Source organism: Gouania willdenowi, chromosome 8 (genome assembly GCF_900634775.1).
Source record: "Gouania willdenowi chromosome 8, fGouWil2.1, whole genome shotgun sequence".
Classification (NCBI taxonomy): Eukaryota; Metazoa; Chordata; class Actinopteri; order Blenniiformes; family Gobiesocidae; genus Gouania; species Gouania willdenowi.
In genome coordinates, this window is record NC_041051.1 from 3,723,971 (window position 1) to 3,742,675 (window position 18,705).

The following is an 18,705-nucleotide window of genomic DNA, read 5'->3' on the forward strand; positions in this document are numbered from 1 at the left end:
GTACCAAACTGAAGGAAAACACAACCTCCGGTACCAAACCTGAAGGAAAACTCACCCGCCGTCCGTCTCCAAAGATTACAAAAAAGAATCTTTGAATCAGCAGGGCTCAACCACCGCTCTTGAAAATAAGAGTTTGGGAGATAATTCACAACAGTACCAAACTGAAGGAAAACACATAAACTCAACCTCGGTACCAAACCGAGGGAAGATTTCGCACAACTGTCAGGACTTTTATTGGGCACCTCTAAGATAGAACGGAGCACGCAACCTCTAATAACCCTCACTCTAAGGGAACGTAGAAATTTGTTCAGAACGGTATTCGGTTACCAAGCATGTATCAAATCAGGTGGACCGCTATCCCCCAAAGAGCGCTTTCCCTAGCAAGGTTTATCCTTTTTCTGCACATTAAACCAGGACTTCTTGTTTGAAAAGTAATTGCCTATGTACTCATAGCAACTAATGGGACATTTTTTTCTCAGGAAAAAATTTGGTACCCCCCCCCATGCTGTCGAGTGGCTTTGGGCCGGCAAGACAGTACGACGCGCAAAATGAAAACAATGAATGTTGAACTAGGCTGTCTGTCGCAAGCAGCTTCAAAAAGGGTAAGGTACAGATTGTTTACGAGGGTATCGGTCAAAAAATGTCAAAATTTAAACTTGTTGAGGCTGCAGTCCTCAATCTCTGTCTCAATTTTCCTGAAATTGAGTAAAAACAAAAGAGAAAAAGAAGAATCGTTCAGAAATAACAAAGGAGAAAAACGTGTGAGCTCAAAAAAAATCATGGCCAATAAAATAATAAAAAATTAAAACTTCAGCTCCAAAAGCTGAGGCAACAGAGGGCTCTTTCTTCAGCGGATGTAACCATATCTTGCATTGTGGGGGGCCTCCCCTCAATCAAGAAAATAAATGAAAGAAAAGCAAACAAAAACAACCTTATCAGTAACACTATTTTCTTCCCCTTTGTTTGTTCTTTTCTCATAAAGGCCAAACAACCATACAAAGATAAAAAAAAAAAAAAGTAAAACTCACTGAAGCATGATCTGAGTTCACATCATACCAAGATTGTATATGCGTATGCATATATTATTTGTTTATTGGGTTGTTCATCTGTTTGATTCACAGAAACACAATTTAGGTTAGATTTGGGGTTTTAATCTTTCGGTACAGAGGTGAACTCAGATCATGGCACCGCTGGGATGTTTTGGAAACCTTGTTGCCCGTCTATCTATGGTCAGGACCTCACAGGCTGTGGTGTCCGAACAAAACCAAAGTAAATAATGACCAGCCGCACCCGATGCCTAAACAAAATATCCGAGCCCGAAGAAAACCAGAGAGAGCCTACAGCATTAAAAAGCAACCATTTGAGCCCTTCTCATGGCTATTCACTGCGTCAAAACACAGAACAGCTGAGGATCAAAATCAAAGCTCAAAGCTGAAAATCAATACAATGCTTGACTGGTTCCAAAAAAAATCAACACAGAGCAAATATATATGTAAATGAAAATTTATACATATATGTTTATAAAGGCAGCTTTACCTTAGTCCGAATTGGTGTTTGAGGTTCAACCGATGGTTCGTGCTCCAGTCTCTGTCCGAGGGCGGACCACCGCGGGCCAGCCCCGGGGCTTCAAATGTGTCGACTCAGTGCTGGTCCACGGTCGGCGCCCCACAGAGCAGAAGATGGATTCAGTTCGTCGACGCCAATTGTTACGGCAGAATTTACGGTTGACCTCATTTAGTGACATGATTCATTGCTCTGGTTGAATGATGGAATCCAGGAGAAGCATTGATGATTTTATATAAAAAGTTTATTCTATTGCTAAGTAAAAAGGTACAAAATGGAACAAAGTGAAACAAAATTAGCGTCCGTCCAGGCGGACGTCCGAAGGAAGTGCCGCGCCCCGCTCCAACAGTTTCAAAGCTTAAGCTTTTTATACAGATAAGAAAAGGTCCCAACAGTGAGAGACAAAAGGGAGGGAGTCAGATGCCCATAGTGGCAATGTTGGAGGATGATGAAGATGTTATGAGAAGGTTTGGCTCCAGTCTTTATCTTCTTGATAAGTGTGTGCGTCAGTGTATGTCTGCATGTGAGCAGAGATTCTGGCCTTGGCAGAGACTGTGCTGCACTGAGAATAATACGATCTGTACTGTTTAATCATGATTCAGCTGTTCAAAAGTGTAAAGATTAATGGAGTCGTCATGTATTAAAACATGACAAATTGTACACATGAACATACATTTGAGGATATGATGATGAATATAAAAATGACCATAACAGTACAAAAAAACATGCTAAAAAGGTTTATGGTGCGTGGTTTAAAGTTCGGGCAGCTGCAGCAGAAGAACAAGAAGACACTGTGGATGTCCCTCTGTGAAACTCAACACACACGTTTACCAAACCCTCCTCCTCCACTCATTCACCTCAGCAGCCACAGCGAAAAAAATATTAAGAGTCGAATGAAGAGTTAGTTAGTAAAAAAAAAAGAAAAAAGAATAGGGGTTAAATTTGGAAATAGTTTGGCTTCAGAGTGTCACTGTGCGTGAGTGAGTGTGCGTGAGTGGCGCCCCTCGAGGTCCACACATTTTTTGTTGAGGGTTTCGACTTGTCCAGAGAGTTTACGGACTTTGTCTTCAAGCTGTTGTATGGTATCCAAGTCGCTGTTAGCTGCCTGTGTTTGCTCCTGCAGCGTTTCCCCGTATGAGTTTACCTGAGCTTTCAGGGTTGAAATAGCCGTGTTATTTTCGGCTTTCAGTGTCGCAATCCCCCCCTCAGCGTCTCCTTGACTTAGGAAATCTCGTTTGTCTTTTTTTTTTCTTCTTGCTTTTGGTTCTACAATAAGTTGGAAAATTTAGGAAGTGCTGCATTGTACGAGTTTTCATGTTTATGCTGATCCTGTTTTGCTTCCTAATAAAAATATTAGAAACGAAAGTAGAGAGTCTAATCTTTCAGATTGTCAAAGTACAAAAATATTCTGTGGCTCTTGAAAGATCAGTGAAAATCATCTTGAATGCCTGGCACTATGAGGTTGGCTGCTCTGAAAATGGCTGGCAGTGAAGGAGTTAATGGTGTGGACCCAAGAGCAGAGAGAATCAGGCAGCAGGCAGGCGTAGAGTTGAAAATAAGAGTGATCCAAAAAACTAAATCTAAAAAGGGCACAACGAAACCGGGGAGCATGGGTCAAAACGCAGCAGGCACATAACATTAACGATGATTCAGCAATCATTCAGTGTCCAAACACTCAGCTTAATAGTGCAGGAGGCTCGATTGGGAACGGGTCACACCTGGGTGGAAAAAATGAGGCAGATAATCACTCGCAACCCAAAGACACTGACATCACTGGGAGGAGGAGCCACGAGCAGGAATACCTGGAACACAAAGACAAGCGTTAACACATGAAACGAGAATAAACTGACTCATAGAACAAAAGGAGGGCAAAAGTGAACAAAACTAAACAGAACTTGACAAAAACAATGGCGGATGTTGATTTTGTGGCCTTCAACAAAACCAGCCAACACCACACCACACTACGCACAAACCAGAACAAAAATGACGTCAAGCGAATCACTATCTCCCTTGTCTGTTAAAGAAACAATAAATCACAGTCAGAAAAGAGTAAAAATACTTCTTAACTAGAAAAGCACTCAGAGCGCGCAGACCTCCACCAAGCAGCTCAAGCTCAGCCAACATGCTCCGGTCACGATAACATGGTAAACTCAGATTACCTGACTACCTGTCAACATTGAGCTGATAACTCTGAGAGAACCTGTGACATCATTAACAAGAAGGCATTTCATTTGATGTATGGCCGAATCATGAAAAAGCTTCCACGCCATCCAGTCCTTTGTAAAGGAATAAATAAAAATAAACAGAGGCCTTCTTCCTTTAATCATAGGGGCGGATTCACTAAAGGTTTCGGGGTATTAAAACATGTGCAAACATCACTCCACTCTCTGATAAGGGCTACAAACCCCAGGGAATCAGGAGAGCGTCACAATACGCCCACAATCCATTTAGCGCATTTCCCTCTGATGAATATGTAAAGTAGGAGGATCACATAAGGGGAGCAAACTAATGGGAGGAGGAAATGCAAATAAATTAATGCAGTGGACGCAATGCAATTCATCAAATCTGGAACTGTTTGTGGACTGTTTCTGCACTAAAAACAGTACAACTGACAGACAGGTGTAAACTCACACACAGAGATGAGCTGCAGTAAACGTTGACTATACACAGCGGAGATGTAAAAAAAGGCTCTAGTTCACCTCTGGTATAAGAAAATACCTTAAATAAAACAGTCAATATTAACAGCCACTGAATAAGAAAATACAGAGTAAAGTGTGTGTGAGGGAGAGAAACAGCTGGAGTCTGGTGTGACACGCTGCAGTGGAGAGTCGCTGTTCACGGAGCTCCATGGATGTCGTTCCGGACCCACCTGAGCTGTGTCTATGTTCCTCTACATGTTTGGACTCAAACTCTTTGTGTCACGTTGATGGTAAAGAGCGTTAGACCAGAATCAGCTGAGTCATTTATTCAGTGATGGAACAAGGATCCCATCAGAGCACTACTCAGGAGCTCAGACCTGCTGGATGATTCTCAGTAGATCATCTTCAGTGCTGCAGACTGATTTATCTGTTGCTACAATAACTCAGATCAATGATATCAACAGATCAATAGGACAATGCTGTCCCAAGCTGCTCCTGTTTTCTATGGACTGATCAGTGTCCAACATTTATTAGGTTTTAAAGTGTATTTAATAGCACTTGTATTAGTTGATTTAGTTTTCTACATTATTAAATGTTTGTGCAGCAGACAGAGAAGTCCACCAGCCTCTAATTGACCTTCTTCAAATGTCATTTAGTGCTTCTGTGCACTCACCTCTCCATGTTGAACCAGTAAAATGTTCATTTAAATAGGGCGGTCTCCACCACGTCTACACGCCACCTATTAGCGCTGCAATCTTAGTGAATTCACCACAGCAGATAAGGAAACAATGCCACCAAAGGATTTAGGGACACACCTGGTTTACCAGCTTTATTTCACATCTTAGTGAATCCACCCCTTAGACTTTATTAGCAACTCACATTAGTGAGTTCATTGTTTTCTCTGTCCTATGGAAACACCTGTGGGTCAAACATCCCAAAAGTACAAACACCAGCAGAACTGCACATTCCATACACTATCCCAGACAACATTGTGCATCCAATTCCCACAAAAAAAAAACTGGTGCTAAAGTGTGGGTCAGTTAAGCATCACCACTCCACAGTGAATTGCGTTAGTGATGCTTTGCCTACCTCCTGATCTTTCACAAAATAATATAGTTATGTGTAAAAATGTATAAACTGTGTTAGCTCTACAAAAGCATCTTTTTCTGAAATGGGATGTGGTGTCATGACATGAAAGAACCATTGAAGGTGTAAGTGTGACAGCTCTGTGGACACGCATCCTGCACATCCTAGCCTTGAGAGAGAGAGTGTGTGTGTGTGTGTGTGTGTGTGTGTGTGTGCGTGTGCGTGCGTGTGTGTGCTCACCATAATTGATGAATGGTGTGGTCCACATTAAACAACATGCATTGGCTGTAAGTGGGGCAATGATTGGAGAGGCCTTTTTAAGCCGTAGCGGTGGCGCAGTGTTTGAACTCTCATCTCTGTAACGGACACCAGGCTTGTGGTTTAGGCTGGGCACAGCACAACACACACGTTTGTCTTCAGTACAATTATAGAGGTTTTGGAGGAGGTGACTGTATTATTCCTGCTGCAACACTAACTTAATTCAAGTCAGACCTTCATCCATCTCATCCTTCTCCACTTCTGCTCCATGGGATCAAGTCTTAATCCTGGCCTTACCACATGAAGACAAGACAAAGAAGGAGTTGCACTCGTTTCTGATACATACATCAAATGTCACGCAGGTCCAGATGTTATCATGTAGTTTACGACTGGTTTTGCGAGAGTCATATGAATGCCTACAAAGCTTACTGGAAGGCCAGAAAAGACCAGAGCAAATGAAGATTAGAACCACTTCTTTTTAGAGGACACAGACCCAAAATGTGTCATCAACCTTGATCTTCTGTCCTGCAATTTGTGAAGGTTCTCTTTCATAAAATTTTGTGAGATGTCTCACTATGGGATACATAGTGAGACATCTCACTGATATTATAAACTCATAGAATATACATAACCTAAAGTTTACATGCATGCACCAAGAAAAGTCAGGGGAACTGACACATACAACCACATCAAAGTTGAAAAGCACCTTGAGCTTGCAAATGATGCAGCAGAAAATGTTCCCACTGACAATGAGGCAAGGCAGTAACTTGATATGTGTCAGAGAACAACTTCCTCGCTTTGGAAATGCAGAGGGCCCCTAAGGTGGTGGTTACAACAAGGCTTTGCTGCTACAGCTGAGAGCCTGCTTTTTAATCTTCATCAGGCCACTGGCAGACAGGAATAGGCCTCTGATTGGTTCTGTGGTCCCTTTGAAACAAAACATCCTGCAGAACAAAGGAAAACATCAAGTGCATGGAAGAGAGACTCAAGGTAGGAAATAGAAAGGGTGGGGAAGAATAGATTATTTTACAGTGAGGGTGAGATGTGAAGTTTCAGAACATATTGTGCTTATGTTGTGTAATCAAGCCAGTATAGTGACCAGTGTGAAGCTTAGCTATAATGGTGGTGGCTGTGGACAGGGGGAAGGAGTGAGTGGAAATACCTAAAGCAGGTATTTGGGATTAACGTGTCTAAAGTTAAGCCCAGTATGAGTTTTATCCCACATCCCAAGGCGTGCCAGTGCATCGTAGACCAGTATATGTGCAAATACCGCTACCACAAACCCAGGAACTGCCCCGGGCCTGCAGATGCAGCCAGGCCAGCATATAGAGCGGGGGCCAAGGCCAGGCCACCCCCCCACAGCCGAGCAGCCCCCCAGACGCCCCCAAGAACCCAGGCCGAGAGGCAGCCACTGCCCCCCACACACACATCCGAGGAAACCCCAAGCAGCCGAGCACCCGACGCCGACCCCAACCCCCAACCCCAAGGCTCCCCGCCAGCATCCCGCAAACCCCACCCACCCACACCCAAGCGTGTGTATGTGGTGCAATAGCTCCGGAGGGTGGAAGTGGTGGTCCCACCCTCCGGGGGGTGGTGTGTTGAGGTGTAATTAAAATTGGAGGGATTAGTAGGGCAGTCAGAGGTGGGAGTGCCGACCCCGCGCCACTACTTAGTAGCACAGGTGGCACCCCCTCCACCCCCAGCCCCCCAAGGGTTGGGTATGTGAGTGTGGTGCAACAAGTGGGTGACCCAGACCAGCTGGGAGTGAGTGGCGTGAAGTGTCCATGTAGGAGGCCTGTCTGGTATGAGCCCGACCCGGTGCCTCCCTGAACCGTGGCCAGTCCATGGGCAGACGGCGGGGGAGTGCTCCCCGAGACGCCAAACCCAAAGACCCACCCCTGGGACACCCCCGCCTGGAGGTATCCAGTTCTTTAACAAAAGTTATCACAATGACATCTCAGCAAAAAACCAAATAGCTCACTCGCTGACCTCGAGGTCATGAAAACCGTTCACAATTCTGAGTGAAAAAATACATAAATAACAGAGCTGCCAAGCCTCACCCTTTGAATGTGACAGTCACGCAATTTGACGCATTCTCACACCACACGCCACACTTGACATTTCTCACTCTGATATTTCCCCATTCAATACTCTATTTATTTTTTATGACAATGTCAAATTACAGCCCGTTTCAATGAAGTAGTAGTCATTTAAAAAATGGACCACTAGCACCTCCGTGGCACATACGGAAATGGGCCCCATTTATATATTGGTATGTGTCAATGATTCAGTACCACAAACCGTAGTAATATTTGACTCGCGAATGAATGAGAAATAGACTTTTGTTTTTTATTTTCTTTTGGGGCCCCAAATCGAAAATCGGACTCAGAGCGTCGAAACGTACACATCCATAAATTAGAGCTACCAAATTTCAGCCTGATCCGTTCACAAATAACAAAGGAGTAGTGATTTTAACTAGTGTACACAACGTTTTGAGTCCTTCACGTTTAAAAGCTCCTTTTCTCCAGGTTAGACAGGAGAAGAGACCGCATCTGGAGGACAGATGTGGTCTCTGAGCATTTGCGGCTTCTCGTCCACTCTCTCTTTCTCCTCTTTTCTTCTAAGGAAACATGAGTTAGTCTTCTCTACCTCTAGACCACCCACACGTTGAAACGCCCAGCTGTTCCCTGGGCAGAGCGGGGGCCAGGCAGCCATTATGGAACCAATTACATCATTGTCAAAGCTGGAATCAATGAACCAATCAACCTGCACTGCATTTGTTCTCCAAAAATATGTCTTCATTTATTTAAGGACATCTTTAGCTTAAAGTTCAATAGAAATGACACTATTCAGCTTAACTTTAAACACTAGACTTTAGTTTAAATCAAACCATTCTTCATTCATAAAAAACCAAAAGAATTCTTGAAGCATCAACTTTTATTTCCTTAAATATAGTTTTCACTCACATCAAAGCTTGACATTTTTACCAAAAAAAAAGCTCAATATCACCATCTTGTGGAGAGTTTTGGTAAGATACTGTAGTAAATTAAACACTATAATGAATTAATAGCTGGAGTTACAGTATTTTCCAGCATCATTTAATGAATGCCTTATTGGAACATTGGAGTTGAAATGTTTGCATGAAATACTTGAAGCTGTGCAGAGCGCGTTACATAACAAAATAAAAATAGTTTATGTTAAACTGGACTTACCATAGCATGTATGTTACATACAGTCTTTGAATGAACATCTTCACTGTACACATCAATATGTTACCAAAACTCAAAAAAGTTGATTTACTTAAAAAATAATTTTTTTCCAGAACTTAAAAGGTTGGATGACTGGCTACTTGTACTTTCTGATAAAAGTTAAATTAAAGTACTATATGAATTAGGATTATTTTTTAAATAATCCCTATTTGAAAGAATAGGATTTTATCATTCTCAGCATGTTATTACTTATTTCTATTAAGTTGTGTTTAGTTATGTTTACCTATAAACAAATATAGTTCCATTTACTAAAAAAATGACTAAAGTAACTCAAGAAAGGAAGAACATGTTACACCAACTTGACATAATAAAGTTAGTAGAACTTATTCTATAACTTAGGTCGTAAAAACTACTTAATCTATTAAATTACTGTGAACGTTGGGGTTTACAGTGTTGGAACATTTGAGTTGAAATGTTTGCATGAAATACTTGAGGCTGTGCAGTGCGTTAGATAAAAAGTAAATAAAAATACTTTTTATGTTAAACTAGACCTTACCATAGCATGTATGTTACTGTAAAATGTAGGATTATATTAATTATGGAAAAAGAACTGACCTTCTAATGTCAGAAGGGGCTGCCTTTACTTTATTGTGATACGGTTTCATTAAAATGTAATTTAATTGTGGTTGCCTGTCCGTGTGTCAAAGTGTCCGTGTGCGAGATGTAACAAGACAACAACGCGGTGTTGAAGATTTATATAAAATAAAATAAAAACTAGAGACCTTTCAACACCGCAGGAGGATATTTGGAATATACTTTTATCATGCAATGACCTGCAAAGCAGTGTTTGTTTAAATACAGAAATCTTCAAGACATGTTGAAACGTTACCTAGAAATGGTTTGAGATCCTTATTGTATTAATATGAGGTAATGTTAAATAATCGTTACCTGAAAAATTAATCATTGGATTAGTCGATTAATCAAAAAAATTGTTGCTTGATTAATAGTTTAAAAAATAATGGTTTAGGACAGCACTGGGATCAATAAACTACATTATTTCATACCTGATCATATATATCATAAAAAAGTGTTTAGACTTTAATGTCGTTGGCTGACAACAGGTTAGATATGCAGCAGAGCCTGCATTTTAAATGTGAATATTGCCGACTATCAGGTTAATTTAAGCGTAACAAACTTATTAAAATGAATTGTGCAGCCCTACTATTAAAGGTTACTACTATTAAGCTTCCTCTAAAACCTGGAGTACATTCTGACATCATAAATACATGATGTGGTCATACGAAGTGATTGAGCATTAATACGTGTACAGGTGCTAGCTAGTTAGCATGTAGCACAGTGGCTAGGTAAACAGATAACTTTAGCTTTTCATTTGTTTTTCTGCGTTTTTCTTCTCTTTACTTCAGTGGCAACAGAACCAACGGAGGCCCCGACCACACCACCATATGGCCCCCCAACAAACAGCCCCACTAGGGCGCCCAGCAGGGCCTCCCTTCTCACCAGAGAGGGCAGAGACCTCACCCAGCCTGTCAGAGTCTCCCACAGGCTCCAGAGAAAAGAAGGCGTTGTGGGTGACGTGGAGACACTGTCAGAGGGGAAAATACTGTCTACAATAAGATCCAGATCTCCTGCACTTCTCACAGCTTCCTCCTCCTGGAGCAGAGAGCAGCTGAAGTGTTTGTTCCTAGTGTTGCTCACCACCTGCTCCACCTTCTCCAGCAGCTCGTCCACTGCCCTCCTCTGCTCTTCCTCACCCTTCCAGGTATCCAGGATGTGGTAGCGCTCGCCACATCTTTCCAACAACTCAACCAGATCCTTACGCCATGTGATGAGGTAGTCCTCTAACTGCTCATCCTCCTCCAGGACCTCGGTTTGGGTGAAGACCACGATGGTGTTGCTGCTGACGGAAGATGAGCCAAACAGCTTCTCCAGGACGTCCAGTGCTCTGGCCTCTCCATCGGTTGCCTGGTTGACTGGAACGCAAAGCAGGAAGGCGTGTGGCCCAGGTCTGCATAAGGTAATGAAGGAGGAGATGAGCTTTCTCCGCTCCTCTGGCGAGCACCATGAGCCGAACCAGGCAGGACTGGAGACTATAGCCACCTACAAGAAAGGAGGGTGAAACATCAGAGCACCCATTGTTTGTGTACAAAGCTATAACTACAGTAAAAACAGAGAACATTAAAGCTGTTGTTTCATAGTGGATGAAAAGGTTCCTTCCATCCTGAGAGCACTCAAAACTAGGGCTGTCACTTTAATGCATTAATTGTGATGAATTAATTACAGGAAAAACATAATGCCGTTAATTGCTTTAATTTTTTAGCAATCCAAACAGTCTAGAACCTTTTTTCAAGAATTCTTAGTATACCCATAATACCGATGTACACGCTACAATACAAGATGGGTGACTGGGGAGCTTCTCAACTTTGTTTGCGTTAATTTTGGCAAAAAATAAAAAGACAGGATAGAAAACAAGCCGAACTTAACCCCCGCAATAAACGAGGGACTACAGCACACCAATCATTTGATCTGCCGGAAATAATGAGAAAATACCTCAAGTTGAGGGGCATTTCTCTGCAATTTTTAGATGAGATTAAAAAATAGATTAATTAAATTAATTAATAACAGAGCATAATTAATTAATCACACATTTTTTAATCTCTTGGCAGCGCGAGTCAAAACTACATATTCAGAAAAGGAAACAAAAACAATCTGGCATCTATTGCAGCTGCACTTCTGTAAAAACTGATGAATCCCTGCTATTCAATGCCAGTGGAAAGAACCAATCAGATGCCTTCATGTCTCATCCCTTCTTCCTCCTGTGCACACTCACCATCGCTTGCTGAAATGGCTGAGTAGTAGAAACAAGTGGCTTTGCACGGAGCACTGAGAGGAGGGGGTGGAGTTTAGAGGTAGTGCCACTTTCAAATTCTGATAGCTCTCCAACATTAACAACTAGGAATGTAACAACATTTCTTGGCACGATATAATGGTAATATCAAATTTGAAGGTTCACAAAATAAAATCCACACCAAAGGTTCAAAAAAGCGCAGCGGCGTGATGACATATAACCCTCCGGCTTCCCGTAGCAGCTCAGACGCAGTGTTTACAAAATGGAGGAAAAATGCAGAATCTCCGTTCACTCATATGTCGGTTGTGTGTAGGGACCAAAAAAACAACCTGGCTAAAATAACGTGGGAGTAAACACCGACGTCAGTGCATGCTTGTCTGGATATGGCCCTATTTCAACACATCTGAGCACAAATCACACCCTCCAGGAATTAGCGGTGTTGCGATCCCAACTATTAATGCAAATTCAGCCAATCCCCTCGAATTCTGCACGGCCCTGCAATTCTGTCCAATCAACATTTCTGCAATTTGACCCAATCTGACTAAAGATTCCAGTCGATTCAGCGGCACACCGTGGCTGAAGTCCGTCGTCTTTGTGTCAGACACATCAACTTCAACCATTCACCATTTAGTCTGGTTACAGACTGTGTCACAACAGCCAAACTGACTTTTTTGAGTTAAATAGCGTTGGACGTGTCTCACAAACGCAATTGTGTAACAATCTCCTGCTGCTCTAGAAGGACTTTTAAAAAAAATAACCTGATTAAACCTCTACTATTATATATGATCTTTGATAAAGCCACTGCTGAACACAAAACTCTTCTGCATGTTTGTGTCACGTTGACATGCAGCTCCTCATGTCCACACACAGAGATCTCCTGACCTTCAACTCTACTTGGTCCGTGGGATGGAGAAGGCTGAGAGAGTGGAGATAACTACAGATGTGCTGTTCAAAGCTACACAACAGTTAATGCCCACACCATTGAAACAATGATTGAAAAAAAAAAAAGCTACGTGCTCCAAACACCAGCTATATTTGAATCACACAAACATTGGTGCAGTGCTGAAAGAAGAGCTAATGAATGGTATAAAGGCCCTCACACTAAAGATTTACACACTAATGTGTGTGAGAAATAAGAAATAATAATATTTAAAACTGCAAGCACTGATAACGAGCTCTCCCACCTGCCGTGCCCATCGAGGCACGAGGCGACTCCTTCCGACAGACTGCGTTCAAAGTCAAACTTCATTTCCATACGGTGAAATGATAATGTTTAATAAAATGTCCTTATTCTCTAGAACAGGGGTTTCTTCAGGGGAGGGCGTGGCGTACGAGAAAAAATAAACCTGAAGAAATCGTGGTAATCTTTATCACAAAAAGCAGAAGAAGAAAGGGGGGAGTGTCTGTGACAGCCTGTATCCAGCTGTTTCTGAGGATCTCCGTCTCTTTCTCCTCAGCTCAGCTCGCTAAGGTGTTGTAATAATAATAATAATAATAATAATTATCTATAAATCAAGGAACGTCTGCATGTGTGTGTAGAGTGCATATCTATTTATTGATTTAGAGGTGCTGATTTTCATCCTGGCTGCTTCACACTGGGCTGTGAACCGATACAGTGAGAGTTGAAGGTCACAGCGTGATGGAGCCAAAAGGACCACATCGTCTGCAAAAAGCAGTGATGCACCCTGAGGACCCCAAACCAAACCCCCTCAACGCCCTGGCTGCAACATGTTTAGGTTGAAACTAATGAGTACTTCCCTGTTACGGCTGCTCCCCAGTTCTCCCGTACCTGTCCCCCCATGTGACTGTCTTCCATGTTTCCTGGTCAGAATGGAACTGAAACTTGGGGACAAATAAAGTTTCCTGAATCTGAAGGGGGCGCAGCCCACACTTTGAAAACATCGCCAGTGTGTGTATGTCTTTAGTGTGTTGTTAATCTGCTGAAGTAGTTTAGTGAATAGTAATTACCTGTTTGTTTAATAAAAGCTATTAATAGCAATATTTACCTGTTTGTTTAATAAAAGCTATTAAATGCAATATTTACCTGTTTGTTTAATAAAAGCTATTAATAGCAATATTTACCTGTTTGTTTAATAAAAGCTATTAATAGCAATATTTACCTGTTTGTTTAATAATAACTGCTTGCTGCACTCTAGACCTTCTGTGCCCTGAGGCTTGTCTTGCAGGCCCAGGATGGAACAGACCGTGGGGCTGAGTCCGGAATGGCCCCCGCACCCCTCCAGAACAAGCAGCCTCAGCTCCTCTGACACACACACACACACACACACACACACACACACACACACACACACACACACACACACACACACACACACACACACACACACACACACACACACACACACACACACACACACACACACACACACGCACACACACACACGCACACACAGTGTAAGTGTGTAACTAAACCCTGACACAGTAAAAGTTTATAGAAATGTTTAAAACTACCACCTGAGAGAGAAGCAGACGTTGACATGTCGAGTCTGAAAGCAGGAAGAAAACGTCCTGATTCCAGTGGAATGACTCAGCTCCGCCTCCTGCTGCAGCTGGGATGGGGCGTGTCCGGTGTAACTACCAAATGTGTCCGGCCTGTCAGATTTGTCCGGCGCGCATGCGCGTAATGCGTCTCCATCTGATCGGCAGTTTGTTCTATTGAGTGGTATTCCATAAAGTAGGTTATGTTCAAACTCTGAGTATGTTTGGGCTCAAATGAGTGAAACTCTGAGTATCTCATTCCTAAACGTGAGGTATGTTCTTCTCTGAGTATGTTACCATGGTAACATTGTTCATGAACTAAACCTGGTGGCTGGCAGGTTTTATCAAAGAAACCCTGGGTTTCTACCTGGCTCCGCCCACCTGAACACTTTAATGAACCTTAACACTTTTCTCTGAAACACATTAGTAACATCACACACCACAGAAGTGTTCACATCATTACTAATGTGTTGCTTTATGTTTATGTTTTTTTTTTTTTAATGTGCAAATGGTAATTTTCTTTCTAACATTGTGGATACAGATCATTAAGTGAAAGACACTGAGAGGTTGATCTACATTAAAACATCTACTGACGTCTGTAGTAAAGTTCACTGATTACAAATCTGTGGATAATATAAAGGAGGAGATGATCATTTGTACATCACACATCTTTGAAGGTATGATGGTGCAGTGAATTGTGATGCTGCGCTTGAAAGCGATGGGTCGCGTCTCGCTTCAGTGTTTTTTTATGACATTTTTTAGGATGTTGAGATGACTCTGGCGACAATATTACATTAAAAATCAATATAAATGATTCGATATCAAGCGGCATTTACTGTCTTAATATTCTCATATTTCTCAAACACCGGCTTATTTCACCCATTAGGGTGAATAAATCACTATGTTGCGGGTGGTTGTCATGGCAGCTCAAGTCATCTTCGATCCATTGATGATGGCTTTTCATCGCGCGCGTGCACGTCAGTAACCCAAGGTTTACATACTCAGGGTTTATTAACCCACTTCATACCAGCTGTAATGGAATCAGATACCCACAGTTTCCCATCGTGGGGTATGTTGACCCAGAGTTTATGGATAGACTCAGAGTTTGTTAACCCTCCTTTATGGAATACCCCTCAGGTTGAAACCCTGCTATTTAAAAAGAATTAGAAATGGATATTTTGAGTGAATTCCGACTTATTTCATATATCTTTTTGGTTTTTGATCGTCAATGTTGTGTATTGTGTTTTATCCGTTTATTTTTTTATTAACAATTAAAAACACCACAAAACAGTCACATATTTACATGTTTACTATTAAAATATTTAACAAACATAGTATGGTCGGTTTACATTCAAATACCACGTCCCGGGAGCTCTGAATATATATATATATATATATATATATATATATATATATACAATTTCAAAATAGGCATACACCAAAAACAGGGTTTGTTTAGCTTTGAACAAATGTTTATACAATGGAGTGAGTGAAAGTGTTTCAGGGTTATTATACTTTTTGAAATGATTTTAGTTTTTCTGATAAAATATGGACATATTCAAGATTTGAAATCATCAAATTTAGTTTGTTCATGTTTATCTACCATTTCTGATCCTGGCTTTTGTAAAAGTTGGCAGGGAAAGAATGATTTCATTTCTCCTATTTGCCTTTCTTTCTATCCTCTCCGACACCCTTAGCTTCACCTGTCAATCAGCCACTTTATGACGTCAGCCCCTCCCATAGCGGTAAGTGGTGGTGTGCAACTGAGCAGTATGTACAACTTTTAACGAGAGTGAATGGTCAAAGAATAGTGTATTACAAGGGTCTCAAACTCAAATTACCTGGGGGCCACAGTAAGCAGAGTCTGGGTGATGCTGGGCCGCATCAGGTATTCCACAAAATAACTTTGGTAAAAAAATGAAATCTTCATAAACGTCATTACTGACAGTTCTTTTAAGGTAGGGTAGGCAATTTTCAATAGCTAGCATGATTTTGAATGTAGCCTCCCTGACGACTCCGCCTCTACCCCACTCCCCTCTGTGCTCCGTCTCACTCACATGCATGCGCACAGCTGCTGCAAAAGAGGAGCTCAGCTCATCGCTTGTATTGTGTAGAAGCTTTGTTGTCTCATTAAGCAGTAAGTAAACAAAAAAATTTACCATCATATATGTTAAAAACGTGAACAAAAACTTGAAGTTATTACAGATTTACAGCTGCTACAGTTGATGGATTTTCTTTGTTCTTTTTTCAGAGCACATAAGATCTTAATTTCTGTCAGGACATAAAGACAATTTCAACCCAAAACTGAAAAACTGTATCTGGAGAAAATTGCCAACCCCAGCTTTAATTTCAGGCATTTCACGAACAACTTTGGTAAAAAAAAAATTGAATCTTCATAAACTTCATTACTAACAATTACTAACAGTTCTTCTGAACATGAACTGCACTGAACATTAATGCAACATTGATGAACATGAACATTTCTTCTGAACGTAGCTTCTCTTGTGTACTTCCTCTCACATCACTGAGCTATTTTTGGCTTGAGGGAAGAACTATTCTGTGCTCATCACCAACCTCTCTCTTCACTGCAGGCTTTGAACATGACATGTCAGCTAATTGCTGTCACTCTCCTAATAAAGTGTGTGTGTGTCCCCCCAAGCGATACAGTTAAAGTCACGTGTTTAGCCAACCAGACGCACGGAGAACGTCATTTCCGCTTTTTCTTCCGACAACAACAAGGCGGATAATGAACCACTCGGCAGCATTCGCCTTTTTTTTTGCTCTCAATGTTCATGTATTTCGTGATGAAATTAAAATCATGACATTTGTAGATGGTAGAAACAATTACCTCCGCCAACCTACAGTGATGATGTAATCAGTCTCACCTCCGCAATGATGATATCATCCCTATGTTCCAATGATCTAATCCAATCACTGGAGGGGCCTTGGGTTAGAAAGTACCGAGATAGAGAGCGGAAAAAAGGCGATCGCCAGTGGGGCGTTTACTATCCATCGGGACATTAGCCGATTATAGTCGATATAAACCATGGGACGCAGTCACAGAGGCGTTATTTACTGGCTTTTATTTTCTATAATAACCCTATGGAATCAGCTGTACGTTCCAGCCAACACTACCGATGTGGGTAGGTCCCCTATTAGCCCCCTGCCTCGGAAGCGGGACGGCGATGCGAGCTGGCTGGGTGGGTGACTCCATCGGAGGTGTGCTACCCTTGGTGACATTGTCAACGCACAATGCTGTAAAGTGCCATTCATATTGTAACAGACTAGGTCCTATTTAACTTGAGTCATGTTAAACGTGTAGTTTATTCAATGTTTAACAGGTGGTGTGGTTTCTCATGCATTTGAAGCATCGTTACGAACAGCTTTCTCTGCCAATGTTCGTCTTTGTTTACATGTGTTCTGCGTGTTGATTGGCTGGGAGGCTGGGGAAGGGTGGGTGTAAGCGGAGAATGAGGGGTACGTTCTGTTTTAACGACTTCCATTAAAGGCTGATAAACCTTTGATAACGGCTCAAGTCATTACAATACAGTATAAAACACACGGGCCGCACTTACATTACATTTTCATATCGTCCTTCGGGCCGCGAGAATGAGACTTCTGGTGTATGACATTGTATTGTATTTAAATGAATCTATACTATAATCTATATCTATACTATAATTCAAGGGAGGTCTGTGTGTGAGGAGCAAATATCTCCCCGACGCGGTCAGATCTAAGTGTTTACATGTTACACAGTGAAGGTCACCTGATTACTGCAGCTTCACTCCGTCACACCTACCACTACATCTAACTACTGACAATAGAGAAGTTTAGTGAAAGTTAGGCAGGTACACATGGATGGACTGGTGCGCATAAATATAGAATGGACCCCCCCCCCCCAAAAAAAACAACAAAAATATGAAAATGACTCAAAATACCCAAAACTAAATATTTAAATAAAAAATACACAAGACAACAGAAATGCAAAAAACTACACTAAAAGATACAAAATGACTCCAGAATCACACTACAAATGCAACAAAAAACAATTATCCAAAAAAATGCACAAATGACGTAAAACAAAAAACTAAACATTTATACGGAAAGTACACAAAACAGAAATGCACAAAAATATACAAAATGACTCCAAAAAACATATATTACAGAAAAATACACCAAACAACAAAAATATGAAGATGACTCAATATACACAAAACTAAATATTTATACAAAAAAAAAACAACACTAAAATGACTCCAGAATAACACTACAATGGCAACAACAAACAATAACTAAAACAAAAAATATAAAAATTAGTAAAAAAAAACCAACACATTCATCATGCGCATGTCTCATAGAATTAAACCAGGGAAGTTGCACACGTTATTTTAGTTTGCACCTGCAAATATGCCCCTTAATAATGCTACAGAGTATGTTATTGTTATGCCCGTAATTGACAACTCTCCTTAAGCGCCCACTATATGAATGCATACTTCCGACGGGCACTGTACTAGTAAAAATAAAAATAAAGAAATGCGGAAACACGTCACCAATCGGACACAGATGAACCAAACAACTTTACTCA

The 18,705-nt window shown here is 41.4% G+C and overlaps 1 protein-coding gene across 2 annotated transcripts; it reads right to left on the bottom strand.

Moving 5' to 3' along the window:
- Window positions 1–8,465: 8,465 nt before the first annotated feature.
- LOC114468422 (GTPase IMAP family member 5) lies at window positions 8,466–17,268 on the bottom strand. Of its 2 annotated transcripts, XM_028455304.1 has the most exons (4): window positions 17,006–17,268; window positions 14,097–14,277; window positions 13,742–13,884; window positions 8,466–10,873 (listed from the first exon to the last, which is right to left on the bottom strand). In XM_028455304.1, exons 2-4 carry the CDS (start codon window positions 14,119–14,121, stop codon window positions 10,142–10,144), a joined length of 900 nt encoding a protein of 299 aa, XP_028311105.1. In that variant the 5' UTR covers window positions 14,122–14,277; window positions 17,006–17,268; the 3' UTR covers window positions 8,466–10,141. The 2 variants fall into 2 exon arrangements, with proteins under 2 accessions (XP_028311105.1, XP_028311106.1); XM_028455305.1 differs by lacking the exon at window positions 17,006–17,268 and having other exon boundaries at window positions 14,097–14,349.
- Window positions 17,269–18,705: the final 1,437 nt, after the last annotated feature.